Raw genomic sequence first — 22,473 nt, 5'->3', positions numbered from 1 at the left:
CAGGAAATTGGGGCCGCTTTGCTTTTTTTTTTTTTTTCTTTCAATAGTTTTACGAAACGGAGGGGTTTGGGAAAAAGGATTGTGCATCAGAAATCTAGCAATAATGAGGTACTCTGTAGTCTGTTGTGGATGGTTAAAGACATATTAAGCAATATTTTTGAAATTGACATTGAATCAATTAACTCTGGGTTAGGTGAAAGGGTTTCTAGCACTGCCGATAGCAATGACAATATGAACACCCCGTCATAGGGTTGTTGAATGCTGTTCCCAAAGTTAACATGGACAGCTAATCCCACCAGAGGAGCAAACACAGCAGGACATCTAATGAACAACTGATGTACAGATCTCACAGAAATAGTGAGAGAAAAGCAGCCAGATATTAGCAGAGACTCATTATTAGGAGTTGGTTTTGAAGTATCATGTGTGATCTAGTGGTGAAAACACACTTCACTTCAAACTGTTTTAATGACATGTTAACTGTGGTAAATGCCTGTAGTTGCAACTATTTCTGTGGGATTGGGATTTCTCCATCAACAGGAGCCATGGACTGAGCTAATGTACATGCACGGATACCACTAGCAAGAAGAAGCACATACCATTCAGAGAAAGAAATAGCTCTCTCTCTAGTCAGGTAGGCAGGTACTTAATATGTGCTAGGGATGTCACGATAACAGACATTTAATATTCAATACCAATACCAGTCAAATATCACGATTCAATACCGGGGTAAAAATACAATAAATCCAGAGTCAGTGGGGCCTGAACGCATTATAATGTAAATGTTGAAACCAGCAGGAGGAGAGCTAGCTAACATGAGCTGTTAGCAGCCGGTGAGCAGCACAGTCCTGTACAGAGCTAACAGCTAATGTTACCAAGCTCTCATCCTGCCCATTTCAACATAGATTAGTTGTTCACAGTGTAGCGTGATCAGGGAAGGTCTCGGGCCTCGCTGCCTCAGCTGTCCAGGTTGGCCACACTGCGGATCTATGCTGCGGCGGCCCGACCTCCGCTCTCCTGGGACTGGATGGGTGACGTTTTCAGAATCTTGGCATGGACTTGGTACTGAAGTATCGGTTCTTGTGACATCCCTACTATGTGCTATACTTTGACTCGAGGTAGGGCTTTATACTTTCAAAGGATTAGAAACTGGTGACACACTTAACAACATATCGAAACGGACACATTTACATGACCAACATCCTACAATGAATAAAAGGTATGTTATGAGGACAAGGTGACAGTACATCATGAGTTTAAGATAGCAAAAATTGGATTTTAAAATGCTAACTAGCTGGTAGTTTGCAGCACGGAGCATGTGCATCAGTTCAATGAGAGTTAAATAGAACAGGAAGTATTTAGACGGACTTCAGGCCTCATGAAAAAACAGTAATTGGATTTATTATATTAAAAAAAGACTGCTCAGATTTTTTAGCATGTTATACTTACTGTCATCTTTGACAGTCTTCAGTTGTTCTGTGAGATATCCTACCTCAAGTAATTAATGCCAGAAATTCTTATGTTAATTATTGAGTGAATAAGGAATATATGGCAGTGGTTAGTGCTAAAAGAATAATAATAATAAAATGCATCAGATTCATCAGCCTTATAAAGCCTTATAAAGACAGAACTAATGTGTACCGAATTGGAAAGGTCATCGTGCCCTGAACAGTTTGTGAGCCTGTGAAGACTGCAGGTCCACTCTACAAACTGCCAACACACACACACACATTACTTTACAAGTTTAAAGCATCACAACCATGTTACATGGTATCACGGTGAGGACATTTAGTAATATTGGAAGTAATGTAATCGGTGTGTGCCCGAACGTCATGTAACACCAGCAACACCGGCAACACCTGAGAGCTGATGAAGAAGGCAGATCAGTTTGGGCACTGACTGGAGGAACCACTGAGTTCTGGAGCAGCCATTGAGGCAGTGGTAGTCTGTAGCTCAGTTCCACTCTACATTAAATCATCACTGGATGAGTGGGCTAGTAGAACTCACATCAGTATGCAAATAATGCATCAGTATGATAATGGCATTAGGGAAGTTTACAGATGTGTGGCTGGGGTGTTTTCACAGTTTCAACTTGTCTATTGATGAAGTGTTAAAGTGAAAACGTGGACAAAGTAGTGAAAGGATACTATGGCCTACCTTTATTGTTACATGGGTTGCTGAAGCTGGCCTGGCCATGTGTCTTGAGGTGACTTGTGATGTAGGCAGCGCTTAGCATTTTGCCACAGATGTTGCAGGTCACTTTGCCTTCATGCCTGATCATGTGGGAGCGCAGACGGTCTTTGGTAGCGAAGGCGGAGGTACAGGCCTGGGACAGAAACCAGTGAATATTGTTTTTTCTCTGTTAACACATGAGGAATCCAACCATGTGACTGGAGTGCTTACATCAACACAAAGACAAAAGTAAGCTCCTGGCTTGCAAAGAAGGGAAGATGTGTATTAAGGCTTTCTGATACAGAAGACTAGACTGGCTGTAGCAAAATGTGCACATAGTTAGATAGGTGGGCAATGCTTTTCAAACTCATACAGAATTGCTGCCTCTTCAAAGTCTGTCAAGTCCATGAGGATCATGAGTGATCAGCAAGTTATGTTGTGGACTGACTTGGCCACTATAGGACATCAACACTGTTGATTTAAAGCATGGAGTGATCACAGCAGAGATCTGTACTGAGGGATGCAAACACAAGTATGGTAAAAAAAAGAGAGAGAGAGCGAGAGAGAGAGAGAGAGAGAGAGAGAGAGAAATGTGACATTGTAATATCATGTACCCATGTGACGAAGGCCTGTGCTATACGCTCAAAGAAACAGGAAATTCCACAGAGACATGGAGTGGCCAGCCAGTGGGAAGAAGGGGATGATTAATGGATCGGTTTACTACAAACTGAAATGCACTCTTATTCAACGAAAATAAACAAGGTTATTTTAAGTGGGAATATGTTTTAATCCCCTATCTTATTCAGCCCATGTATTGGTGGGAAATTAAATTATTTATAAAATAAACCTAGGGCTGTCCCAATACCATTTTTTGGGCTTACTGCTGTTGCTGCACACACACACACACACACACCTCTACATACAACAAACAGCAATATCCGTCTGATAATAACTAATAATAATTCATGTTGAATATGAATAATGTGAGATTATGTCATAATTCATGGGCTATTTGAGAATTATACTTTATTTTTACATACTATATATATCTTTTTTTTTAAAAGCATTGGAATACTGATTTGAAAGCTGATTACCATGGCAACGGTCGAAGCATTCGGGTCAGCCCTAAATAAACCTACTGTATGCCAAAAATAACTCTAAATAATAATATGTGAATCACTCGACTCAAATCATGTGAATCTACTGAATCAACTAACCTTCTGGAAGCACTATGTAAATAAAGATCATGTGTTCATACATTAGGTCCATAAACACCATAAAGGCAGCCCTTTCAGTGGACTTTTTAATGCTTACTGCATCGTCGTGTTGCTGGCTGGAGGGTTCGAGTGAGTTTACTAGAAAATGTCGTGGGTTTGGGAGAACACGGCAAAAAAGCAGCGTTCAGAGTTATTAATAAGTTACAGAAACATTGCGTTCATCAGACCACCTTCTCTTCCTCTCTGTTAAACACACACTATCACACCCGATGTGATGGTGGTACGTCATTTCAACACATTCTATGCCACCACCATGTCTTGAGCAGCTTAGAGCTGTCAAGAGGTCATGGTAACGCACACAACACAACACAAGTCACCCACATTGACATGAAGAGTGGTGAGTTGTTTGCATCCCCCTGTCCAGTGGAACTGACCCGTAGTGTAATGTTAACTACACTACAACTAGAAGACCTGCACCAATGGTGGCAGCTGATGTTGTCTAATGTGATCTGGCCTTTATGTGTTGATCATCATGTATCAATAATGGCACACGTTTACAGTAAGATTAAACATGAAATCAATATGCAGAGAGGAAGACTGAGTAATGACTCTTACCGTTACTTGGCACTTAAATGGCCTCTCTGAGGAATGGACGTGCTTGACATGACAGCTTAGGTGATCCGGTCTGCAGGGTGACATGAAGACAGGGCAGAAAATAGAACATCAGATGTACATATGAAGCAGTTTATCTAATCTTTCACTTCCCAGAATACAGATGTCGGACCAGTGAATGGGTCTTAGGTCAATTAGCTTAACAACATTCTTGAACCCTTTATTTTTAACAATGCTTGTTGACACGCCTTCCTTGTTCCACTTAAACAATCAGAAACTTCTTTCAACAATCCCTGCTGGTTTTGGTAGTTGTTTATAGCTGACTTGTTTTTTACAGCAAGATTTATCATCAAACAAAAACATTTTACAGCTAATTGTGTAATTTCAGACCACCATAATTATTACTAAAACATACTGACTTTATTACAAGCCAATGGCTGAATACACAAAATGAATCCCTTAATGAGACTTTAAGAGGCTGTGGCTGCTTTTAAAGCTTGACTGAAGACACTGGTATGGTATGAAAATAGGTGACCTCAGGCATCCATTGGTACCATGTCATGCTAGCTTGTCGGGAAGGAGGCTAAATAACACTCCAAAGTTAGACTACATTTTGGCGAGAGAAAAATTGACATGGCCATCATCAAAGGGGTCCCTTGACCTCTGACCTCAAGACATCTTTCTAAGGGTATGAAGGTTCTATGGGTATGAAGGTTCCTTGGGTACACACAAGTCTCCTCTTTACAAAGAAAACCACTATGATAATCACATGCAGTTTTGGGATTTTTGATTATTTTTATGAATTTGAGTTGTAAAAAAGGGTTCAATTTAGCACCAAATCTGTGTAACAAATGGTATCAAACCCAAAATGTATCAATTCATATGTATTTCTGATTTATGACTAAAACAATTTGAGCTGCATCTCAAATTAATCTTCAGGTTCCAGCTTTCAGATGATGTACACCACTTCTATATGACATCTACTGCCGACCTTCTATCTCCCCCTAAAGACCCCCTGGAACCCACTAAAAAAGACAAAAATAGGTCTGTGGGTCTCTAAGGGTTAAGGTTTATGCAAATATTAAAGGGACTTCACCTAAGACCAGCTGTTGTCAATGAAACCCAACCAAGCCAAGTCAGATACTTCTCAGAGCATACAAGAAAATAAATGAAATTGCTGCTCTCTTTACTTGGATTTGTAATAGAGATGTCTTGAGCCAATCCTAACGAGATCAGATTAAATGAAGCCGATGAAAACCGATCCTTTCTTTACTCTACTGTGTTTTGCCCACCTTTGTTCTTAGATATGGTAGGCATTTAAAAAAAGATATATTATACAAGATATATTGGTGGATAGCCTAGAATTTATATTAGTAAATCTGTACGCACCTAATTCTGATGTTCCACTCTTCTTTCAAGATATATTCAACATGTTGCAAGAAAAAAAACTACATGATAAATATTTGATTATGACAGGAGACTACAACACTGTGTTGGATGTAGATCTGGATCGAAAAGGCATACAAACTAAGAATTACCATTCTAGAGCATATAATGCTATTTCTGGCATCATGACCTCACTAGATTTAATTGACATATGGAGATTGCAAAATCCAAAGCAAACAAGATATACATGGAGACAAGGAAATCAGGCTAGCAGAATAGATTATTTCTTAACAATTTTCATTGACTCCAAAAATTTATAAAGTCGAGATTAAAGAGAGATTTAGGTCAGATCATCATCTTATAACCTTGAGCATTTGTACCACAACGTTTCATAGGGGTCCAGGATACTGGAAATTAAATCAGAAGCTATTGAAGGATAAAGAGTTTATAGATACAACAAACAAATTCATAAAAGATTTCTTTGTAGTGAATAATGATACAGCGGATCCTTTGATTATATGGGATGCTTTTAAATGCACCTTAAGGGGACACCGCATTCAATACAGCTCCAGGAAAATTAAAAATCGTTTGGAGACAGAAAAAACATTGATAGCTGAGATAGAAGATTTAACAGAACGGGTAGACAATAATACAAATGTGTCACAAGCTCTACTGGACAATCTTGAGCACAAGGAAAGAGAGTTAGAAAGACTATATATGCAGAGAAAGCCAACGTATCATATTTGAGAAATAGAATAGAATGGATGGAAAATCGGGAGAGATCAACCAAATATTTTTTAAATCTGCAGTATAAAAACACTGTAAAGAAAAATGTTTTGAAGCTTGTAGTAGGAAATAAAATCATTGAAAAACCAATGGAAATTTTGCTGGAACAACAATTATTTTTCAAAATTGTACTCCTTTCAGAGCCCACCAGAGGATTTATTGCATCAAAATACTAGCCCCAATTCTCAAGACGATAATACCGTAAAGTTAACAGAGAAAGAAAAAAAATCTTGTGAGGGCTTGAAAAAGGTAAAAGTCCAGGAGCCGATGGCATACCTGTAGACTTTTATCAAACCTTCTATGAGTCTGTTAAAACACCTTTGCTGAACACCTTCAACTGGTCATATAGCAAAAAACAATTTACAGAAACTCAACAGGAAGGTTTAATCTCACTATTACTGAAACAAGATTCAGGTGGAAGGTATAAAGATCCAACTACTCTAAAGAATTGGAGACCAATCAATGTAACAATGCTAAAATATTAGCCAAATGTCTTGCAAACAGATTAAAACTAGTACTGCCCAATATTATTCACCCAGATCAGTGTGGCTTCTCACAGGGTCGATCTATCAGTGACAGTATTAGACAAGTAATCGAAATAATGGAATATTATGACTCAACAAAAACCCCTGCTTTAATATTTTTTGCTGACTTTGAGAAAGCTTTCGATAAAGTACGTTTGGATTTTATTTATAAATGTTTAGAATATTTTAACTTTGGAGATTCTTTAATTAGTTGGATAAAAGTAATGTATAGTAATCCAAAGTGTAAAATAATAAACAATGGGTTTTTTTCTGAAACAATTAAGCAATATAGAGGATTGAAACAAGGATGTCCGCTGTCTGCGTATCTATTTATTATAGCTATAGAAATCTTAGCCCAAAAAGTAAGAATGAATAACAACATAGAAGGTTTGTGAATAAATAGTTTGGAATCAAAAATCTCAATGTATGCGGACGATGTAAACTTTCAAATTCAACCAAATGTCGCATCCTTTACTGCATTAGTTAAAGAGTTGAATAACTTCTCAGTAATTTCCGGACTAAAACCTAACTATGATACATGTACTGTGCTGCGAATTGGATCTCTGAAAGGTAAAAATTTTAATATCTATAGTAATCTGCCACTAAAATGGTCAGATGGCCGAATAGATGTCCTTGGTATACATATCCCTAAAGACATAGAACTTATCACGAAGGAAAACTTTGATAGAAAGCTACATACAGTCGACAGAAATTTAAAAGTTTGGGGAATGACTAACTTAACTTTATATGGAAAAATAACAGTGATAAATTCCTTAGTGATTCCTCAGTTTATCTATATCCTCATGTCATTACCTTCCCCAAGAGAGGAGCTGTTTAAAAAATATGAGCAAAATGTGTTCAACTTCATATGGGGTGGGAAGCCTGATAAAATGAAAAGAGCTTATCTGTACAATGATTACAAACACGGTGGACTTAAATTGTTAAACCTTAAGGCACTCAACTTTGCACTAAAAGCATCCCTTATACCAAAATGGATCTTAAATCCGCAGTGGTTTTCAGCAAAATTATTGAGGTCTGCTCATCCTCTGTTCCACAAAGAACTCTATCCTTACCTCCAGTTAACTGCTTTTCAGTTCACTATATTAAAGAGAAAGTCATTTCCATACTTATCAGGCTTTTTGGAAGAGGCCATAGTCAGTTGGCTTCAATACCAATATCATCAACCAGAGTTAAGTTATGAAATCCAGAGCCAAGTGTTGTGGTATAATAGAAATATTTTGATTAATGATCACTCCATCTTTATTGAATCAATGTTTGAAAAAGGAATATTATTTATAAATGACCTCTTGAATAGTGTGGGCGAAATCAAGTCTTATGATGAATTTAAAATAGTATACGGTAATGTTTGTGACCTTTTTACATATAATCAACTCTGTGCATCTATACCTCAGATCAGGAAAAGGAAGCTATCATTATGTACAAAACAAATGACATGTTGCCCCTACATTAAGGACACAACATGGATGAATAAGAGGAAAATAAACAAGAAAATATATCAGTTATACATGCAACTTAAACACATTTCTGCTGCACCAGTAGCTATCCAGTCAAAATGGGAGGATTTGTTAGACAAATGTATCCCATGGAGGAAAGTATTTACATGTATTTAAACAACTTCTTTTGATGTCTCCATTAGAATTTTACAACTAAAACTAATCTACAAATTCTTGCCTACTAAGAGAATGCTAAAAAAATGGGGCATCCAACAATGTGACTTCTGTAGATTGAGTGAGGAGGAAGAGGAGTCAGACATTCATTTATTTTGGTATTGTAAGGAAGTTGCATTATTTTGGATTAAAGTTGAAAAGTGGATCTCAGTCTACCAATCGAATTTCGATAGCTGTCCTTTATCTATAATGTTTGGTGATTTAAGGGATGATGAAAAGGGAAAAGACCTGAACAACATCATCATTATGATGGGGAAAGCATTTATATTTAAAGCTATAAAAAGACAGCAGTTAAACACTGAACGTTTCAAAATGTTTTTGAAACATCAGTGGGTTCTTGAGAGGGATGTTAATAGAAATAAAGAACAGAATATCATTTTTGAGCGTGGGTGGGATACTTTGAGTCAGGGTGAGGATTGGAGTTAAACAAAATTAATTAATAAATAATGTCGATAAAAGGTCAACTAAAGGGATGTAAATATGTCCCTTTTTTTGTCTGTAAAATAGAATAGATAACTGTGTAAGCGAATGTGTCTAAGTGGATATCTATATGTATGCGCGTGTGGATATAGACATATGTATATACTGTATGTGTGTGTGTATCTATATATGAGGTTGGATGTATGTATATAGACACGAATATGTATATGAATATGAACTTATCTCTTGACACTGCACTATTACAACGGGTAGTACTTTTATTTATTGTTTTTCTTTTTTTGTTTTATATATATTGTTTTTGCTGCCTGTATGTCCCTTTTACAAGTATGTGTATGCATTCCTTTAACCTTAAATAAAAATAAAAAAAGACCCTGACTAGTAGGGGTGTAACGATTCATCTTCAACATCGATGTACTATTTACAGACGTAGGCAAAGTTGTTGGTAACGTTCCGTTAAAGAGAGAAAAACCCACAATGGTCACTGAAATAACTTGAAACTGACAAAAGTAATAAATAAAAATGTACTGAAAATTAACTAATGAAAATCAGCTGTTGCTTTTGAATTGTGGTTCAACAGAATCATTTTAAAAAACAAACTGATGAAACTGGCCTAGACAAAAATGATGGTAGCCCTAGAAAAGATTGAAAATAATTTGATCATAGGGACATATTAAACTAAGGTGTGTCCTGTAATTAGCATCACAGGTGTCTTCAAACTTGTAATCAGTCAGTCTGCCTATTTAAAGGGTGAAAAGTAGTCACTGTGCTGTTTGGTGTCATGGTGTGTACCACACTGAACATGGACCACAGAAAGCTAAGGAGAGAGTTGTCTCAGGAGATCAGAAAGAACATTATAGACCTTCATGTTAAAGGTAAAGGCTATAAGACCATCTCCAAGCAGCTTGACGTTCCTGTGACTACAGCTGCACATATTATTCAGAAGTTTAAGATCCATGGGACTGTAGCCAACCTCCCTGGACGTGGCCGCAAGAGGAAAATTGATGACATATTGAAGAGACGGATAATACGAATGGTAACCAAAGAGCCCAGAACAACTTCCAAAGAGATTAGAGGTGAACTCCAAGGTCAAGGTACATCAGTGTCAGATCGCACCATCCGTCACTGTTTGAGCCAAAGTGGACTTAATGGAAGACAACCGAGGAGGACACCAAATCATAAAAAAGCGAGACTGGAATTTTCCAAAATGCATATTGACAAGCCACAAAGCTTCTGGGAGAATGTCCTTTGGACAGATGAGACAAAACTGGAGCTTTTTGGCAAGTCACATCAGCTCTATGTTCACAGACGAAGAGATGAAGCATCCAAAGAAAAGAACACTGTACCTAATGTGAAACATGGAGGAGGCTCGGTTATGTTATGGGGCTGCTTTGTTGCATCTGGCACAGGGTGTCTTGAATCTGTGCAGGGTGCAATGAAATCTCAAGACTATCAAGGCATTCTGGAGCGAAATGTGCTGCCCAGTGTCAGAAAGCTTGGTCTCAGTTGCAGGTCATGGGTCCTCAAACAGGATAATGACCCAAAACACAGCTAAAAACACCCAAGAATGGCTAAGAACAAAACATTGGACTATTCTGAAGTGGCCTTCTATGAGCCCGGATCTAAATCCTATTGAACATCTGTGGAAGGAGCTGAAACATGCTGTCTGGAGAAGGTACCCTTCAAACCTGAGACAGCTGGAGCAGTTTGCTCACGAGGAGTGGGCCAACATACCTGTCGACAGGTGCAGAAGTCTCATTGAGAGTTACAGAAATCACTTGATTGCAGTGATTGCCTCAAAAGGTTGTGCAACAAAATATTAAGTTAATGTTACCATCATTTTTGTCTAGGCCAGTTTCATTAGTTTGTTTTTTTAAATGATTCTGCTGAACCATAATTCAAAAACAATATCTGATTTTCATTAGTTAATTTTCAGTGAATTTTTATTTATTATTACTTTTGTCAGTTTCAAGTTATTTCAGTGACCATTGTGGGTTTTTCTCTCTTTAACGGAACGTTACCAACAACTTTGCCTACGTCTGTATATTCCTATGATCCAACTACATCGATAGGTCCTCAGCAACATGTGTATGATATCGTAAAGACGTATAGACGTATATCGATCTAAAATTGATTTGCAAGGTAAATAATCTATTGTATCGATACTAAGAATTTGCACCTCGTATATAAGCACGACAAACATATGCAGGGTCAGCAATTTGCACCTGCCAAATGCAGGTAAATTGTTGGCAGTGGCAGATCAAATCTTTAGGACGTCCGCCACTTTGGCAGGCAGGGAAAACGCTAGGGATGGGAATAGAGAACAGGTTCTTACTTGTCTGAGTTCTTGGCATCTCATACGTCCGTGACTATCGATTCCTCTTATTGATGCTTTCCAACGTTACACATGCGCAGTGACTCATACGCACGCTGTATCATGTTTGTTTGTATGGGACCGGAGTCATGGCGGAGAGGAAAAAAAGCGCAGCTGAGGAGATGAACCCAGTTGTTTCCCTGATAATGCTGCACTGTGAACAACAAATGTGTGTTGTAATCAGCCGGAGGAGAGTTAGTAACGTTAGCCGTTAGCACAGTCCTGCTTGGTTAAATAACGGAGCTACTATATTAACAGAGGTGTCATTGAGTTACATTATGAGGTGCTCATGCTCTGCTCAGTAAAAATGACGATTGAGCAAAGATAAATTACAACACTATCATGATGTGTTCAAATGTAATCTTGAAACTTGAATAAATCCAGTTGTTTGAAGGAGATGTTTTCACAGCAGTATAAAATAGATAATAGAGAGAGCATTATGACTTCCTAACACTAGCTCTAATCAGCATTTTCTTTTTTTAAATCAAAGTAAATATTTAAGTAAGGGATAATGTACAGCGAGCCGGTCAGTGTTGTGAAAGAATCCCCGACAGGGCGATGCAGCACCCCGACGTGGGGCAGAAGGGTCTCTCTTCGCCCTGAAGGGGATTCTTTCACAACAATGACCTGCTAGCTGTACATTATCCCGCTTATTACATGGCTACTTACTAAAGAAATAAATATTTTGACACAAAAACGGTCCGCTAGAGTCCGACATCTGAACTGCGCCCATAGCAACGGTCTGTTATAAATAGCAACGGTCTGTGATGAGAAATTAGACCGCAGAACGCAGCGATTGACCAATCAGAATCGAGTACTCAACACAGCCGTGTAATAAATAATCATAATTGATCGAATTGTGTGTTTTTACAGTGCTGTGTACAATACCCCACCTCCGAAAAATAGGGCTCTCCCAGAAGCTACAGTGTAGTTCAAACACTGGAATTTACCATGCATATATGACCCGCTCTATTAAAATGAGTCGGAAGTCATGGCAGCGCATTCTTGTAAAAACACGGCCGTTTTTTTTTTTTTATACGTTTCGGAATAAATAAAGTCTCAGCTTTAATACAAAGTAAGAATCGATGTAAAATTAAAATGATAAGTATAGTTTTGAAGCTCTTAAACATAACGACGTAAAATTTTACCCGGAAGACAGCTGTTTATTGACTCGGCTCAATAGAGTTGATTGACAGATGACAGATTGTGGTTGACATAGGAGATAGCTGGCTTGACAAGATGAACTTACATGAGGAAAACATCGCTCGACTTTTAAAGGTCTCATATTATGCTCATTTCCAGGTTCATAGATGTATTTTAATGTTGTACTAGAACATGTTTACATGCTGTAATGTTCAAAAAAACCTTTATTCTTCTCATAGTGTTCTCATCACTCTGCCTGCTCAGAGCCTAATTCTCCCTCTGCCTGACAGACCCTGATTTAGAGCCTGTCTCCTCCCACTCTGCTCTGATTGGTCAGCGTTTCCTGCTGTCCTGTCAATCAAACGCCCTCAACACAGTGTCACTTTCTCCCCCTTCCTGCAGCTCTGACTGCAGCTAGCTGAGCTAGAGAGAGAAGCAGCTAGGAAGAGTTTATAAACTACTTTAAAGTTTATAAACCAGAAACTTCACCCAGCGCACGTTACCGGAGGAATCTGATCCGAAATCGGCGACAAATGAACATCTGCGGTCCAGATTCCAGGTTTTCCTGACGGTTTTTCTCAGGTAAATAATGCTATTTATAGCTCTGTTAGTTAGCTCAGTATTTATGTTCTGCATAAACTCTGTAAACCGTAAACATACAATCTGTTTTACGTTTGTCTTCACAGGTCCATCTGTGAGAAATGACCGACAGAATCATCCCAGAGGACGAGAAAACATTAGCAGTGAGCAGATGGGAGCTACAGAGCTAACATGGTAGCATGTAGCTACATGCTAACGGGTTAGCTACATGCTACCGCTATGTGACGGTGTGTAAACACAGCAAACATCAGGGTGGAAAATAGAAGATGTGAAACAGTAGTCAGTTCATTATTTCTGGTAAAAGACACCTGATAAACGTAGTAAAGTAATCGGAGTAATGGTATATTATTTACTGTAGGAGCTGTCTCTGTGTTACCATGACTTACGACCGGTTAACGTTACACTCACCGGAGCTTAGCTTGCCGGAGCTGAAAGACTTTCTCCTGTACCATGTCAATATAACTGAAGGTGGAATTAAAAATGCTGTGAATAATTAATATTGTCATCTCTCTACTCAAATAAAGTTTGACTGTGAAACAGAAATGTGTCGTGTTGCTTACAGTCACTATTTACTACCTGTACCCTGCTACATGCATGACATCAAATATATATAATATATAAATATCACCTTATAGCTTATTTTGTATATTGTATATTCTTAAAATTTCTATTTTTTTAATTATTTTTTATTCTAACGTTTTTATCTATTCTTTTGTTATTATACTGTTTGACTTGCACCAACATAACCAAAGCAAATTCCTAGTGTAAATCTCTTACACCTGGCAATAAACACAATTCTGATTCTGATTCTGATTCTTCTGTTGAAACAGTGTAATACATAAAGCCTTTGTGAAAGAACATGTTATATTTAGATGATGGGAGTACATGAAGCCTTTTCTGCTGGTTCTTGCAGACTAACAGAAGTAGGAGCAGACTTTGCTCATAGTTAGGAGGCGGACTGAGAGTGTCACTCTGTGGGCGGGGTCACCTAGCGGCAGGTTCTAACCGTTCCACCAGGAAACCCTTATATGGCCTGCAATTTGCCACCGACATCACAGATGCTCAGCAATTTTTTAAACCCATTTTCGGACAGATCGAGCGGGAGAAAAAGAGAGGATGGTCTTTTATGATTCTATGGTGGCCTGTAGACACACTGGGGACCTATATTGATGTTTAAAAGACATGGAAAAGTGCATTTTGCATAATAGGTGACCTTTAAATTAAATTCCTGTTAGAGGTGCTACATCTGACTACAACTGGACCAACTTCATTTCGGTTTATTTCACCGCACCGAGTGATGAGGACACCGGGTGCGCCCAGTCGGGTCGAACGGCCCGGCTAATGCTAGGCTAGCTCTTAATCCGCTGATCATGACGGAGAAAGGGAGTTGGAGGAAGGCGAGGAGGAAGATATTTTACTCATGGCTGAGCCGATGATGGCACACAATGTCTCCGATTATCGTTATTTAAATCATGACAATGTTAAAGAGATTAAAGGTCTCATTATGCTCATTTCCAGGTTCATAGATGTATTTTAATGTTGCACTAGAACATTTTTACATGCTGCAATGTTCAAAAAACCCTTTATTCTTCTCATACTGCAGCCTGAGTCTGCCTGCCTCAGAGCCTAATTCAGCCTCTGTCTGAAAACCCCTGATTCACAGCCTGTCTCCTCCCACTCTGCTCTGATTGGTCAGCGTTTTCTGTCAATCAAACGTCCTCAACAACACAGCGTCACTATCTCCCCCTCCCTCCCGGAGAAGCTCTGGAGAGAGAGGAGTGGAGAGAGAGGAGCTAGAATAAAGTTTATAAACCACTTTAAAGTTTATAAACCAGAAACTTCACCCAGCGCACGTTACCGGAGGAATCTGATCAGAAATCGGCGACAAATGATCAACATCTGCGGTCCAGATTCCAGGTTTTCCTGACGGTTTCTCTCAGGTAAATAATGCTATTTATAGCTCTGTTGGTTAGCTCAGTGTTTACATTATGCATCAACTCTGTAAACCGTAAACATACACTCTGCTTTACGTCTGTCTTTACAGATCCATCTGTGAGAAATGACCGACAGAATCATCCCAGAGGAGAGCAGACAGCTGAGAGCAGATAGCTGTGAGCAGATGGGAGATACAGAGCTAACCCGTTAGCATGTAGCTACATGCTAACGGGTTAGCTACATGCTACCGCTATGACACGGTGTGTAAACACAGCGACCATCAGGGTGGAAAATAGAAGATGTGAAACAGTAGTCAGTTCATTATTTCTGCTAAAAGATAAATGTATGGAAGATCAGAGTAATGGTATATTATTTACAGTAGGAGCTGTCTCTGTGTTACCATGACTACAGACCACCGGAGCTTAGCTTACCATAGTTTACCAGAGCTGAAGACTTTCTCCTGTACCATGTTAACATAACTGCAGGTGAGATGATTACAAATGCTGTGAATAATTAATATTGTCATCTGTCAACTCAAATAAAGTTTGACTGTGAAACAGAAATGTGTTGTGTTGCTTACAGTCACTATTTACTACCTGTACTCTGCTACATGCATGACATCAAATATATATAATATATAAATATCATCTGTTTAAACAGTGTAATTACATAAAGCCTTTGTGAAAGAACATGTTATATTTAGATGATGGGAGTACATGAAGCCTGTTCTGATGGTTCTTGCAGACTAACAGTAGGAGCTACTTTGCTCAAGTTCGGTTGAGGAGGAGAGACAGTGACGCGCTGTGGGGCGGGGTCAGCTACTGAAGGTTCTGCTCTGGTTCGACCAGGAAACCCTTACATGGCTTGCATTTCTCTAACGACGTCAGAAGAGAAGGAAAAGCTGCGCAGCGTTTTTCGACACCCATTTCCGGACAAACGGAGCAGGAGAAAAAGAGAGAGGATGGTCTTTTATGATACTATGGTGACTTGTAGACACACTGGGGACAGATATTGATGTTTAAAAGACATGGAAAAGTGCATTTTGCATAATAGGTGACCTTTAAGATGGCCCTCAGTGTAGCTGCTAACTGTACAACAGCGCCGCTCTCTACACCGGAGGAGATGGAGAGAAGACGTGATCAAATTAAAGCAAGTTCTTATAGTTAAAGGGACTATTTGTAACTTTCAGAAATGCTTCTTAACAGCGACACCTGTGGCCGTGAAATCAACGAAAGTCAGTTTCGGGCTCGTGCTTGTGCTCGCTCTAAATGGACATGAACGAGCATAGCTCAAAACAGTGAGGCGACACACGTCAGCTAAAACCACAATATCACTCTATATTTCAGCTGCTTGGCAGACGAAGGTCTCTCCATGAATCAATGCTGATACTGTGTTTGCTTCTCCTGCCTCAGCGCAGGCTTCAGCAGCGGGGCTCCCCAGAGAGAAACTCGTCTCTCTCCGACTGCGGCGGAGAGAGACGGTAACGTTTCTCTCTGCGGAGCCCCGTTACTTCCCAAGACACGGGAAACCTCTGTTGGTCTGGAGGAGCTGCAGCAGTTATTTCTGCACAAACGTCCACTCATTCACTAGATATTCTCAGAGCTAACTCTTCTGCAGTGTGGAGTGAGCGCGCGTTCACGTCTAGAGGTGGAGCGAGTACGCGAGAACGCGCGCGCTGTCTGAGTGAAGGCGAGCAGGCAGAGGAGACGAGACAGTGGCCACACGCGAGCGCGCATATGGGAGCGCGCATATGTGCCGACCCGCTACATTTATATGCTTAGAAAGTTATAAACAGTCCCTTTAAGATACACAATCCTTGTTTTATCTGTTTGTAACAAAAGAAATAGCGTAACATATAGTAAAATTACATGTTGTTAATTCATCTGATATCACATGGTGAATAGGCTATGTTTCTGAATATAGGGCTGTATTAATATGGAAATGATCAGGCCTCATCCAACAATGGTTCAACCTGATTTAGCCAGCCTAAAGTCTTTGAGATGACTTGATTTTTCACTTTATGTCGTATTATAGTCGTATTATTATGTCGTATCTGATGGTTTTCAGATACTCTGAAAACCATCTGGTTGTCCTCGGGAAGATCAGCTCCCATATGACCCTTTCAAAAGGATACATTGAGCTCCAGGAGAAGCCAGCAGAAAGAGCTATATATTCTATATCTATAATATATCTATATTTCTATTATATAAATTATATTATATAACATTGTACATACATAATATTTGTTCATATTCTATCCATTTTCTTGTATGTTTTTTATTGTTTGGATATGGACTTGTACGTTTGTGCATGTACTGTACCTGTGTGCACGTGGCTCCATTTACAATATTTTTCATTATATATTCTTCATATAATTAAATTATTATTATATTTAAATGCACAAATATATTATATCATATGTACAGTATATTTTTAAATATTTTATCAATTTTATTCCATACATTTTGGATTCTTTTCTACATGGACTTCTAGCCCTATCTACTGTAGTGCTTGTGGTCATCAACCTGCACGTGGCCACGTGCACATCAAGTGCACATGTATGCATGAAGGTATGTGTAGACTACATTATGAAATGTTGGGTGTCACTTTTGACCAAAAAATATTGTGTTCATTTAGACTTGAGTCTTAATAAATGTGTTTTAATCCATGTGAAAAATGGCTGAATATGAATTATTATCTTTAATGCCCTTTTTCTCAAGAGTAACGTTTGATGACAGTCAAACTTTCAAAGTGCATATCTCATTGAATTTTTGCCGTAGAAACATAATCTGGGTATTGCCATAAAACTGAGACTTTCCTCTTTACAGACAGATGGAAAACTCAAAATGTGTTTCTGAGTCAAAGTGACTCAAAGTGATGGAGCATGTCTCAAATGTTCTTCATGTAAAATATATCAACCGTTGAATGACAGCACTAATCTCAGAAAGAGAGCCAGATGAGACAGAGATTTTCAGGCCGTGTTTGAGGTCCAGCGTGTGGAAACATTTTGGCTTTTGCAAGAAGGGAGATGTCCTCGATAAATCACTCACCGTTTGCAGAATATGCAAAGGCCAGATAAAAGTCTGTCCACGCTCCTACTGAGACACCATGCTAAACCCAACGCCTAGGTAAACCTAGCACTATTTGCCTTTATTTAACTTGTTTATATCCATAATTAATTTATCCCCGATTCCCTTAAAAGAAAACCTCTGAGGAATCCCGACCTGCTCTGTCCAGTATCAGATATTTAGTTCACAGTCACACTGACTGAATTTTCGGCAAAAAAAAGTTACTGTATGGATTTCAAATCATTGAATCGTATCGTATCGCTCTAGATTAGCCAAATAGCGTCCTTGAATCATATCGGAACCATGGACAGTGATACATATCGTATCGTTGTAAAAACGTATCATTACACTCCTATAAACTAGTGTTTCCATGTTCCTTTGAAGAAGTTCAGAAATGATGTCCACATACCTGGAGAAGCCCTTCCCACAGACAGAGCAGATGTAAGGCTTGTGAACTCCACCATCATGGGAGCGGACATGGTATGTCATGCGATCCTTCCTCTTGAACCTCTGCTGGCAGATGGGACACTCAAATGGCTTCTCATCAGAGTGCGACAGCTTGTGGCGGTTGAGGTGGTACACGTCTCTGAAGGCCTTACCACACATGTCACAACCGTGATTCTTTTTCACCGGTTTGGGGGGCTTCTTAGGGATGCTCTGCTGCTGTTGGTGTTGCATTGGGGTCATGATGCTGGTGCCTGTGGATGTGGACGTGGTGGCTGTAGTCAGTATACCAGCTACAGTAGTAATGTATGAAGGGTTTCCGCTATTCTCACGTGGTACAGTGGATATGAGTGGCACCATGGTGGGGGCTGTTTGTGTCTTCTTAGGCCGCGAAACCATCTTGATGCCAGTGTGGCAAGACTCGTGCCGTCGGAGGTGGTAGCTGTCCCGGAAAGCCTTGCTGCAGTAGCCACAGATGAAGGGCGTCTTTGATTTGGGCTCCTTTTTGACCACGGCAACTGGAGGCCCTCCTCCCCCTCCTCCCCCAGTCCCACTAGCCACATTGTCTTTAAGAAGTTCTGCAGCACTGACGGGGGGTTTCTGGTCCAAGGGAATGGGCAGCACCGGTTTCTGATCAGGTGGCTCCGTTCCAGAACTGAGCAAAGGCAAGAGGCTGTTCCCGGCTACTTGGTGCTGGTGATGCAGAGCCTCATTGGCCTGCTGTAACGAGAAAGACGGAACCATGTAAAATTATGTTAATACACATCCATCCTCAAACCACAAATGAAGCAAAGAACCAATAGAATGGGAAAGGAAAGGAGGTTCTGCTCCATGGCGTAAAGTATTGGCCATCAGGACAGCAGAAATACTACATTTAAAGAGCAACTGAACCCCAGAGTTTTGGCTGAAGTGCCTCTACCCTGGAAATTAAAAAAATGCATCTATAACTGAAAAAGTATGAATATGGGTAGGGCTGGGTGGGGGGGCTAAGACACGGCCAGTCGCAACTATCGTCGACACAGCACAAGCTTTCTCTCTACTGTGGACTATTCAAATATCAGCACGTCACAAAATCTGGTGAATGTATCTGCGATAGCAGTTCTTTTCTCTGCTGTGGCCAGAGTGTGTGGATGAAGCATTAAGTTGTTCAATTTTACTCATTTAGCAGCTGGTTAGTTACTAGTGCTTCCCACCGGTTAATAAAGTCGTGCAACACCGGTGTTACCGATTACACCGGACATTTTACAAGAAAAGATGGCGGTCAATACCTGTAGCGAGCTTATTTTGATCGTTAACGTCGGGTGGCGGTGTGTCTGGCCTCTCCGGTCCAGCTTTCGCTGCAGGACCGCAGGTTTCCACCCTGCGTTGCTCCGCAGCGCACACCGGCTGTGACCGCTCTGTCCTCCGCACAGCGATGGCCTCATTTACGTTACGGTTCCCTCATAGCATCGGGTTTAAATCTGAAATATTGTCCGTCTCTTGTGTCAACTCTCTCATCCTGCTTGTGTGAAATATTACACCTGATACTAGGGATGCCAATTTTCAAAAATGTTCTTAACCGATAACTAACCCGCGTCAACCAATTATTAACCGTTAACTGACAAGATTTGTGCCTCGCATGCAACGGTGCGCCAGCTGCAGTGTATGAGCACAACAGACAACCGAGTCCCAAGTTCACCGTCAGCAGAGTTACTGTAGCAGCCACGGTGTTGCGTTCACTGTCTCCAGTTCACCGTCAGGAGAGTTACCGTAGCAGCCACGGTGTTGCGTTCACTGACTCCAGTTCACCGTCAGGAGAGTTACTGTAGCAGCCACGGTGCTGCGTTCACTGTCTCCAGTTCACCGTCAGGGAGAGTTTCTGTAGCGTCCACGGTGCTGCGTTCACTGTCTCCAGTTCACCGTCAGGAGAGTAACTGTAGCAGCCACGGTGTTGCGTTCACTGTCTCCAGTTCAACGTCAGGAGAGCTACTGTAGCAGCCACAGTGCTGCGTTCACTGTCTCCAGTTCACCGTCAGGAGAGTTACTGTAGCAGCCATGGTGTTGCGTTCACTGTCTCCAGTTCAACGTCAGGAGAGCTACTGTAGCAGCTACGGTGCTGCGTTCACTGTCTCCAGTTCACTGTCACAAGAGTTACTATAGCAGCCTCGGTGCTGCGTTCACTGTCTCCAGTTCACCGTCAGGAGAGTTAATGTAGCAGCCATGGTGCTGCGTTCACTGTCTCCAGTTCACCGTCAGATAGACAGCTTGATTGATCCCCGTGGGGAAATTTGATTGCCACCAAGTCAAACAACAAAACCACAGTATTTACAATACACCAATAAATAACATCATAAGAAGCTCTTTTGAGACATAATCTACAGCTGAGAGGTACCATGGATCTAGGCCACATCTAAAACTGTTCATTAAAAACAAAAATCTGACCGCTGCTGTAACAAAAGACCTCCTGAATGGTTCTGTAGAACACTGAGGCATCACTAGTCGCTCATGAATGAGCTTCTGTGTCCATTAAAAACACCATTTAATGGGCGGCCTTCAAAATGCAGAACTGTTTTTAGTTTGGCCTTGGCCTTTTTTCTGGTGACCTCCAGTGAGTCTGGTGCAAGACCAATCACTGAGCCAGCCTTTCTGATCAACTTATTGATCCTGTTTTTATCATCCACAGTGATGCTCCAACAGGCTCCAACAGACTCCAACTCCGACTCTCCATCTCCCGTCCTCTCCCCTCTCTGCTCACCTGTCTCCATCTCCTGTCCTCTCCTCTCTCTGATCACCTGTTTGTTTCTCTCCATCTCCCATCCTCTCCTCTCTCTGACCACCTGTCTCTGTTTCTCCATCTCCCGTCCTCTCCCCTCTCTGATCACTTGTCTCTCTCCATCTCCCGTCCTCTCCTCTCTCTGATCACCCGTTTCTCCTCCTCTGCCGTCTCATTCAGACCGTTCATAGACAGGGTCGCTAAGACTCAGACGCTCAGTCAGTCTTTCACTGTCTCTTCGTTGTATCTGTGGAACTCAACAGGCCATTCTTGTGACTTCACAGGCGGTGCTCTTGCTACGAAAGCTGCAGTAAATGCTGACATTTGTAATGTAACTATTCATTAGAATGGAAATCCATTTAGTAAACCAGCTGAACTTGGTTGAATAATTCACTTCCACTTTAAGTATCTTGGTTTCAACATAAGCCTCTCCCCAAAACAAAAATACAAAATAACTGAAGAACCTATCAAATGAAAGACGTGATGAGGGATGTTAATAATTAACCGTTAACCGACGTTAAGAACTTTAACCGATTAAAAGAAATATTAATAATGAATTAAAAAGCTGAGCAAAACTCAGGGGGGGCGGCTCGTCACTTTAAGGAGAAAAGCTGGTCCACCTTAACAGCGCACCTTAAGAGCGTCTGAGGTGGCGTTGCAGGATAGAGGAAGTTGGCTCCGGTCTCGAGCTCGCTCGAGCGCAGTGGAGTTGAGGAGTTGTAGCATGTAATTCACAGAGAAATAAACTGTACACACCTACGTTCACAGCTATAACGCCACCGACAACCCCACACTCACCGCCGCCACACACACACAGTCGGACACTCGCTAAAGTTACGCCGCGCTGACAGACTTTATGTGTGTGATAATGGCGAGCACGAAGCTGCTAACGTAGCACAAACACATGGGTCGTCGGACACTCGCCATCGTTACACTGGGCAGACACACAGCTGACAACCTGCTTAACTAAAATAAATGTGCGGTGGAGAGTTACTGTGGAATTTGCTGCATGTTCACGACACTACACGCAGCACCGTGGCTGCTACAGTAACTCTCCTGACGGGTGAACTTGACCCGTCAGGAGCAGGAAACCCGGATGTAGTCACACATGTATACTTCATCTAACTTCATCGCTATCTCTGTTCTCTTCATCCATCCTTGATCAGCTTCATCGGGGCCGTTTGAATGCATTTAACAGAATTGTCAGTATATGGGTGTTCTACAGTTGTAGCGTCGGCCCATTTGACCACATAATTGAGAGCGACGGCCGGCTCCACCGCACGTTAGCGCCATACGATAACGTTTCCTTTCCGTGACAGAGTTAGCATGCAGCTTTA

General features: G+C 40.7%; 1 protein-coding gene across 2 annotated transcripts in view; it reads right to left on the bottom strand.

The window, feature by feature from the left end:
- Window positions 1-22,473, bottom strand: part of LOC141770704 (vascular endothelial zinc finger 1-like) — a 36,835-nt gene that overhangs the window by 3,525 nt on the left and 10,837 nt on the right. The window contains exons 1-4 of one of the 2 annotated variants that reach the window (XM_074640552.1): window positions 19,653-19,876; window positions 18,350-19,104; window positions 4,002-4,071; window positions 2,155-2,323 (exon numbers count right to left, since the gene is read on the bottom strand). In XM_074640552.1, the coding sequence (XP_074496653.1) occupies window positions 2,155-2,323; window positions 4,002-4,071; window positions 18,350-19,104; window positions 19,653-19,808 (1,150 nt within the window). In that variant the 5' untranslated portion in view covers window positions 19,809-19,876. Of the gene's footprint in view, window positions 1-2,154; window positions 2,324-4,001; window positions 4,072-18,349; window positions 19,105-19,652; window positions 19,877-22,473 lie in introns of those variants that run through there. The other variant, XM_074640553.1, reaches the window with a different exon arrangement.

The sequence above is a fragment of the Sebastes fasciatus genome, chromosome 7 (genome assembly GCF_043250625.1).
Source record: "Sebastes fasciatus isolate fSebFas1 chromosome 7, fSebFas1.pri, whole genome shotgun sequence".
In the NCBI taxonomy this organism is placed as follows: Eukaryota; Metazoa; Chordata; class Actinopteri; order Perciformes; family Sebastidae; genus Sebastes; species Sebastes fasciatus.
Note: the sequence above shows the minus strand (reverse complement) of the source record. Positions and strands in the feature narration are given on the sequence as shown.